A 9,182-nucleotide genomic window follows, 5' to 3' on the forward strand; every position below is an offset into this window, starting at 1 on the left:
TTGACACCAGCCCTGATTTGCACCCAAATACACACACCCCCAGACACACCAGGCAGCAGCACTGAGCCGCCCAGCCCATTTTGTCCCCCTCCCTGGTGACACAACCAAGTGCCAGCAGGAGATTTACTGCACAAATATTTTCCTTCCAAGTGACAGGAAGGGGATTTGCCTCTGCAATCCATGGGCTGTTAGGGTGAAGCGATCCCAAAAGCTAACAGTGCAGACTGGCCTCACGCTCCGTGTTTGCTATCGGTGCTGGTACTGCCCTGCTAATGGTCCCCTGAGGTCAGTCACACGTAGATGCTACAAGTTTGTGAGGATGCAGATTTTACCTTTTTTGGTGGCCCTTGTGTTGGAAATGGAAATTTAACTAAAAGAAAGGCAAGAGCTCATCCTCCTGCTGCTTCACAGAAACTATCCAGAAAGACTGCTTGATGTAGTATGAGAAAATGTCATTACAGCCTCATTCTTAAAAGCTGTCTCGAGTCACTATTTTTAAAAGCAGCCAATAGCCAAGGTGGGGGAAATGGCAATCACACTTGGCTAGCTTTTCTCAACTGCATGACCGCTGATGTGTTACAATAAAAACTGTGAAACTACAGAGAAAAACATCACGCCAATTTTAATAAAGACTTCTTAAAAAAGAAACACTCACCCTAAATTTGCATCATCCCTCTGCTCTCGGGGTTAGCAGCACTGACTCATTCACTCCCTTGCTGCCAATGGGGAAGGAGGCAGGGGACAGGCTGTGGGGTAAAATGTTCAGCGAAACGCTGCATCTTAAGGCTGCTGGTTCAGCAGAACTCGACGTTTGTTAACTGGATGTTGTAAACTTGCCCAGAAAGTCATGTTGGGGAAAAAAAAAAAAACCCACAACATTTTTAGTCTCTTTTAAAAACAATGAATGACGTGGAAACAGTGATGAGCAAAACCTAAGTTTTTCCAAGCCATTTGATTTGAAGCTCTGATTTCCTGATAACTTGTTAGAATTTGGGGTTCTGAGACAGGTGTTTGGCATTTCTGACTCCCCACTGCTCTCAGGAGACATCAAACTGAGCATTAAACTCTTACAGTCTTCAAAGTTCAAGTCAAGGTGGTTTTTGTTTTGCTTTTCCCCTGGAAGGTCAGTTCAGGATTGAATCCTTTTGTCAAGGTTGGCTGGGCAGCACAAAGCTTTGTTAAAGTGCAGGCACTGCGGCTCCCTCCTGGCTTCCTTCCCTTGCAGTTTGTTTTACTTCAGGATTCACCCACTGGGATTATAAGGGCTGCAGACAAGGGTTAGAGGTGAAACAAAGAAAACAAGGATGTTTGTTTATTTAGACGGAGCCAGAATTCATAACGCTGGAGACACCGGCTCCTCCCCAGAGATAACCGTAATTTTACAGCACCTCTCCACAACCTTTCTTCCAGAAATAAAACAGCGACAGATCCAAAATACCATTTCCCTGAGTAGCTCCTAGAACCAAAACAAGAAGGAGCGTTTTTCCTGCAAAGTGGCCAGCCACTGGAACAAAACAAACACACTTCTATTGATCTCCACGTGGGAAAACATCTAAAAAAAGAAATAAAGACAACTTTGCCTACCTCAGGGGCCTTTTTTATTCACTCAACTTGTGCCTCATTATAGAGGTCTTTTTTTGGCCACAGATACTTTTTTCCTCAGGTGACAATCTTATTTCCCCCACAAACTCTTTCTTCAATTGCAAGGCCAAATTTTGCTTTCATTTACTTGTGTAGCAAACAGACATATCCCAGGAAGCCTGGCAATATATTTTGCCTTGTTTAAAGAGTGATGAGAGCTGCAAAAGAAGGTGAAGATGCATCCACTGCACCTAAGGAAAATCTTGCTTTTTCCCCAGGTGAAGAGGTCACTGGATTTATAACAGAGGAAGAGGTTGTACAGTGACAAGGAAGTGGGCCCCAAGATCCCAGTAAGAAAAGACTAGAGCCTGGTCAGTCACCAGCTGCTAATCCAGGGGTCTGTTGGTGTAAGGGGCTGCATTCTGAGCATACGCAGAGCAGCCATGAGGACACAGCCCAGCCTCAGCACCGCTACCAGAAGTGGCCGCTTACTTTCAAGCTCTCTGCACAGCCTGTAATCACCCAATATTGAAACCAGATTTACAAGCTCTTTAGAGGAGGAGAAGTTTGTGATTTCCAAAGCAGACACATTCGGTATTTCAGAAAAAGGTCAAGCCCCCTGTGGTGTAAGGGGGGTTTAACAGAATCAGTTTAGCAGGAGTTAAGAGGAGACATACCAACTCCATGGCTCCCAATGCTGGAGCAGAGCTGTAAGAAAAGATGCAGTTATTATTGTTTCAAGAAAAGAATTGGAGAAATAGGCACAGAAGAAGCTAAACAGCATCTTGGATGTTTGATTTCATTTACTGCAATCTGAGAGACTTTTCAGTTAGCCATAGAGAGAGCTGTCCTCCTTATGCTCCAGGGCTCACAGTACTTTCAAAGGAACGTTTGTTATTGTCTGCAGTGGAAACCCGAGAGAGCGCAGCACAATGACAAACCCAGGCTCCATTCTGAGAGGACAGCCGTCAGACACTTCCTCACCTCTCCGCCCGCAGCCTTGTCCAGGCCCTGTAGCTTTCATGTCGCCTGTGCCAGGCTGCCCCAGGCTGCGTGCAGCCTTGTGCACGCTGACACAGCACCCGGGAAATAGCACAAAGGTCCCTGCTTGTTACAGAAACATAACTTATTTATCTTCTAAGAGTAATGACAAACTGGTACTGGTGAGGTCTGCAGATGCAATAAGCAGCCTCTGTGGAACCCTTACTGACAGTGCACATGGCCCGGCCTGCTCCCACCCCCTGCGCTTCTGCAGGCCCGAATTACAGTGAGAAGAGTCAGGGTTCCTTCCACAGCTCACAGAGCTGCTGCCAGACAGACACCAGCGCTCGTAACATAGTTCCCTGGACATACGGGCTCTGAGATAAACCGAAAATCCAGATTCCACCCTGAGAAGACGCAGGAGCCTGGAACCTTCCAGGCCACCTCAGCCGCCGCCCGGCTGTCCCGGGGCTCGGCCCGAGGGGAAGGCGGACAGCCGCTTTTCTTCTCTAAAACATCTCCACAGCGAGGGGCCAATTAGAGGCTCCTGCTCTTATTAGCTTTTCAATGGCAAGCATAAATAGGCCCTTATGTATTCAAATCAACAGCAAATGAGTGGTGAAGGTCACGGAATGGTTATAAGACCTTACAACGTGCTGCTCCAGACCTGTGGAGGAAAGTTTAGCCATCAGATCTTACAACCCACCCAGATATCAACAATGCTGCAGCTGCAGTTGACAGACACTACTTTGGGTTCATGTCTTTCAGCACCAAGTTCCCAGCCCAGTTTCCCAAAATAATATCTGGCAGAGCAGACAATTGCCCTAGAATGGGGTATCTGTGCAAAGAAAGAGCTCCTGTAGGAAAGCAACATTTTGAAAGGTCACAGCCAGGCTCCTAAAGCAGTTGCAGCCACATGATCAGCAGCAGGAAAAGTTAAAATTCTGAGAACGAAATGTGCAGCGTTAAAAGCAATTAATTCTTCAGGCAATTTTTGGAAATAAGAGCAACTTGATGTACAGAAATGAAGTTAGCTCCCCCAAGTTACACCTCGATACTGTAAACTTGGGCATGGTGGGACCAAGGTTCGCAGGCTTCTTGGCTGATGTGTTTAACTATGAATGAATTTGCAACACTTCTATTTACATAGCCCAGTGATCATTTCCAGCAAGGCCACCACGCAGTTGGAACATACTTTCAAGAATAAAAACTTGTGACACAGAGCTACAGGTTTCCCATGCTTACAGCCCCCTGTATTTCAGGCTGCATATCCCAAAGCAGTCTACCACAGTAACTAGCGTACAAGATCCAAACATTGCTGCAAAATTTTTGTAACCTTTGTGTATGCCATCTCCTCATTTGTGACAATACAGGCTCAACTGTACAACAAGAAGAGGAGACAGAAGCATTTCTGAAGAATTTTAAACATGGATGAATACTTGGTTTTCCACTAAATTTTGTCTCCAGCAGCAGCATTTTGGACTTTCCTTTTGCCATCATGCAGCATCTACTTTTTAAGAAAGTAGAATTCTGCTTAGTAAAGCAAGAAAAATACTTTAAGTTTCAAATACTGTAAGCTCCTTGGATAATCCAGAAGTTGTGTTTGACTGTAGCAACTAGATACTGAATAAAAAAAAAAATAATTGAGAGAAGCCAACATGTTGAAGGAAGAAGAATCAACAAAGTGCACAAACATAGGCTGGGACAAAAAGCAACCTATGCAAGAGCAGCATAGAGACAGAGATTAAAGTGAGCCCATTGTTGATTCTTCAGTTAATCAGTCCCACACAGAAGTAGCAGCATGTGATACTCAGACTATAAAAGAGCAAGGCAGATGTGCTCCATAGTGCTTAGAGGGCTTATCAGCAGGAAAAATATATATTATATACACACACCCCCACAGCAGAGTAGGTCATGAGGTTTTTCTGGGTTCCTTCCCACTCTCTCCCCATCTCCAAATAAAAGCTGAAAGTAGAAGGTACAAAAGAAAAGAGTTAAATAAAAAAAAAAAATTATAGAAAACAAGTATTGTAAGACAAGCAAGGAAAATAAACTGTAAGAGAATTAGGAAAAACTTTTTGGCAAGTTTTGCCTACAGAGAGGAAGAAAAAGTTATCACATACAGAAGAATTCACATGGTTGCAAGGAAAAAAAAAAAACATCATATCCAAGAACTGAAGACACAAGTTCACTGTCACTGAATACTAAATAGTGAAGCTGTCATTCTCATTCAGGAATAACTACCTAATTCCCCACAGCAAGGAGGAAAACAGGCTATGTCTGTAGAAACTAGTTTATGCACAGCATTATCACATGTACCATCCTGATTTATTTCCACCCAGAAAAAAAAACAACACCATTGCTTTCTAAAACAAAAAGTCACAAACAAGTTTCAGACAAAATATATATATATTTAAAAAAAATCTTTACAATAAGTCAGGAAACATAGGAGCTTGCATACAGTTTATTATAATAACTCAGTTCTCAGCTCCCTACAGTTCAGATAACCCTGGTGACAGTGTTTACAACTTCTAATTTTTGCTTTCATAACTTTAAAGCAAACAATACATTTGAGTGTGTTTTACTCTGTGCAAATAAGACAGCTTTTGGAATCCTTCAGAAGAAATATCCAAGATTCTGTTTGCAGAGGTCCTTTGTTTCTCAAAGATGATTTATGAGAGTTTTTCCTTTTAAGATAAAGTGCTCCTGTCCAGCAGAACCCAAAGGCCTTCAAGAGTCCAGAGAGTAAGTTTAGCTCAGATTAAAAAATAATTGGTCATACAAATTCCAGCTTCCCATGTCCACTGTACATTCCCCAGTGGACTAGCGATAGGATCTTATCATTGCTGAGGTCTGAATGTCTCATTTTATCACAGGTCATGCAGCAGTTCTCATGACCAGTTACAGGCACCATGCATTCCAAGTCCAATTTTGCCACCTGCCCTTTCTTCGAATGATGTCCGTGAAAACTATAGTGCAAACGGGAGAGCATTTGCTGTCGTTGATCTTGCAGTCTCTTATTTTCACTCCTGAGCATCCGCAAGGCCAGCATGATAAGGAGCACCAAAATTAGCCCACCAGCTATAGGAACAGCTATTACAGCTGCCCTGAACCATAATTCTTTCGAAGAGGTCAATTCCTGTACCTTGGTGATAAGATTCTTGCTGTCATGTTGATATCTGCTCCCTTGTCCTGCAGAGGGAGAAAGATGTGAGGTTTACTTCAGTATCAACAATCAGCTTACGTATCAACAACTCCCTGAAAGTCCACACTGACAAGTTTAAGGAGTCACAGCTACACACTGTGCAGTACTGAGAGAGAAGTTTCCAAGGGTGTTTATGACATGGAATTTCTTACCCTGACAGCTGATTTAAGGAGGAATGCCACAGATAAGCAAGACAGACCTCTAACATTAACACAGACATAAAAGCTACTCAGCTGAGATGCTCCCCTGCGCTCAGCCACCCGCTTCTCCCTCTGCTGTCTCTATTTACATTAATAACAAAACTAACTGCAGACCTTCAAGATCTGACTGTCATCAGCCAGAAGGCTACAAGAGCTATTTCACAGAAGCTTCCTTGCCCTACCTGAAGTCTCCCCCTTGGAAGGAGACAAAACATCATGTAGTCCTCTGTAATTGCACATATCTTCATGACAGCATTCCAATGTGGACACGGTGGTGCCAGAGTGGTTTTGTGCCTGTTTAGCTTGGCAGATATCAGCTGTGCTTGCAATAGAGTCCAAGCAGCCATGAGTAAGTGGGGAATGTGTATTCTGAGGATCAAGCAGTCTGGAAAAGCAGGCGCTAAGCTCGGATTTGCACATATAGCCAGTCGCAACACAGTGCGCAGCATCACAGTAGCATCTGATTTCACCTAGAAAATAAAGTAATGCAAGATGAAGTTAAGAATGTGGTCCCTTAGAGACCTTTTGCTAGGTACTCTTATTGGTTATACGCAGAATGTAGAGAATCAAACTTGGTACCACTTTCAGGATACTCTCCTAGACTGTAAATCCAGGAGAGCAGGGGGTTGTTTCCCTTCCATGGCTCTTCAGTACCTGTCTCCTTGTAACCTTAATCCGAGCAAATGCCTTGAGGCACTTGTTTTAATTAGTAGTACTGTGGCCCTTTGAATTAAAGCAAGAACATTTCACTAAAACAGGGTTTGGTTGGGGGGGGGGAGGGTGCAGGAAGGTCGAAGTGGCATTTTTTTTCCACAGGTAAAAAACTAACAAGACCATTTTATAGCTACTTCCACTCCCTGTCAGCAGTTGCATTACACTGCGTTTAAAATGAAATCCCAGTTCTAAAAGCAATACACACCTACAGTCCTAGAAAAAAAAAGTCACATCTATGTTATATTAAATCATTGCTACAGGAGTGGCATTCTACTTTTATGAAGTGAACACTTCTCCTAACTGGGCATAAACACACAAAAACTCTACATTAAGTATCTGTGTGACAACAACAAAAAAAACGGAACTGTTGAATTGTTTATTACCTCTCAGTACTGTGCCAAAATTTAAAAGGTTTAACTAACACCTTATAAAGCTATTAGCTAGAACCATTACCATCTAAAATCTCCCGGTCAGGAAGTTTTTTATTGTGTGAAACTGGGCAACTATTTGAAATTTCTACAGAAAGAGAAATTCTTCTTTTTTAAAGTAACCATTCATGCAAAAAGGCTTCTTTTTGTCCGTCAGTATTACAAAATAGACACAGTGCAGCTTATAATGAATTCTGGCAAACAAATCAGTGTCTTCCAACCCAAATGTGAAGTTATTAGAGGGAGCGAAGTTACGAGGCTTAAAAAGCGCTCCCCCAAATTTTGCACGGAATCCAACATGCAGTCAGAAGGGGAAACACTCAGACTGAAAATCCTCTACCGGCTCTATGAAAAATCTCTCAGGAAGCCTCAAAAACTTCTGAAGGAAACGATAAAAATGTTCCCTTCATAAGACTCTTATGTTGTACTCTCCAAAACACACTGGCGCGAGCTACACACGTCCTGCTGCAGGGAAAGCTCTCTCTTTCTAGGCAAGCTGCAGCTCTGACACACTCAGTGTGCCACCAGCCCAGGGTTTAAGAGGAAGATGTGTTTTTGGAGCTATCCTTAGAAGAAAGGAGCTAGTAATGCACCTGGACTACTTGGTGCAGCACCAAAGCCCTAAAAGCCAACTGAATTGTCTTTCTTCTGCAGCTTGCCCTCCCAAAAATCACTCCATAGGTTTCCTGCTGCCACCCTTTCTTGGAACGCTTTCTACCCCCTCTTGCATACCCCAGAGTTGTTCTGAAGGATGTGAACACTCAGCCAGGTTAGCAGCCCTCTGCCCACCTCAGTGCTCCCCCAGAACACTACTGCCGGCTCCAGGCCCTGCAGTTCCCGCTGCTCTGCAATAACTCTGCCTAATAGAAGCCAAATGATTGAGTGTCTCACTGTCTCAGTCTGCACCGATTCCCTTGGGCTCTCAGCGCGAGTAACCTAATTTCTCTTGAATTCACACACATTCCCTTCCAGCGTGCTATGGAGCAGCCTCTTTGTGTTTGCGGTTGGCAACTTACATTTTATGTGAGTTTTTCAGAGAGTGCGGGGAGGGGGAGAAAGAGTAATTTTTTTCATTTTCTCACTGCGTGGGAGTTAAAAATAAGCAGCGAGCGGGGAACACCACCAGCAGCGCTGCGATCCGAGGGGCTGAAGCAATACACACACACACCGCCGAACCGCTCGCAGCCCCGCTCCACGCTCGGGGCTTTACGGACCCGAGACAATCCTATCAACAAACCTGACGGGCTATCATCGGGTTATTGCAACTGCTTTTTAATTAAAGCCACGTTTCTGGCCGAACAGAATGGACTCTGTATTACTGTGTTAAAATTGTATTTCTGTCAATTCATAAAATTTCTTCCTGCGCTACGCAAAAGGCCAGAAAGGGTATTTGGTGTTTTGAAACGGCGAACAATGCCCTTCTGTTCCCTCCTCTTTCTTGTTACTGTATGTAGCTATTAAAGAAAAATGTCTGCTTTTAGTCAAGATGGCTACAGGAGAGACTGCGGGCTTCTCTCGGAGCGTTTGAAGTCGGCAGCAGCCAGCAGCCTGTGATCCCCTAATTATATCATTATCAGGCACATAGTTTCAGTATCTGCGACTTCACATCACTCAGTCCCTCCCTGCTCTGCCCGCTTTGATGGGGCCGGGAGGCTCCCTCCGCACTGCCAGGGCTGTTATTTAGCCTTAATTATAGCCTGCCTTCCAAAATAAAGAAGTACCGCGGCACAGCAGCTCACCCTGCCCCAACCCCCGACCGCGGCGGTTCCGGGCGGCCGCCCCCGTGCCGGGCTCCCGGCGACGCCGACGGAGGCAAAGGTCCGGCCGGCCGCCCGCACCGAGGGCAGCGCGGAGCCCCTCCCCGGGAGTCCCCCGGGCTCCCCGCAGCCTCCCCCAGGGCTCTGCCGCCCTCACCTCTGGTGAGCAGGACGGCCATGGCGCACAGCTCCAGTTGCAGCCAGATGAAGATGTAGCTGGAATGGCGATCCATTTACCCGCCCGCCACAGCCCGCCCCGCAGGCACGGCCGGCTCGGCCCGCCCCAGCCTCCACCGAGGAGCCGCTCGCCCGCGGG

At 45.2% G+C, this 9,182-nt stretch overlaps 1 protein-coding gene across 1 annotated transcript; it reads right to left on the reverse strand.

The window, feature by feature from the left end:
- On the reverse strand, positions 4,953 to 9,176 carry BAMBI (BMP and activin membrane bound inhibitor). The gene is made up of 3 exons (XM_021388317.1): positions 9,024 to 9,176; positions 6,150 to 6,437; positions 4,953 to 5,754 (listed from the first exon to the last, which is right to left on the reverse strand). The coding sequence occupies exons 1-3, from the start codon at positions 9,097 to 9,099 to the stop codon at positions 5,339 to 5,341; spliced, it is 780 nt and encodes a 259-aa protein (XP_021243992.1). The 5' UTR covers positions 9,100 to 9,176; the 3' UTR covers positions 4,953 to 5,338.

Source organism: Numida meleagris, chromosome 2, assembly GCF_002078875.1.
Source record: "Numida meleagris isolate 19003 breed g44 Domestic line chromosome 2, NumMel1.0, whole genome shotgun sequence".
Classification (NCBI taxonomy): Eukaryota; Metazoa; Chordata; class Aves; order Galliformes; family Numididae; genus Numida; species Numida meleagris.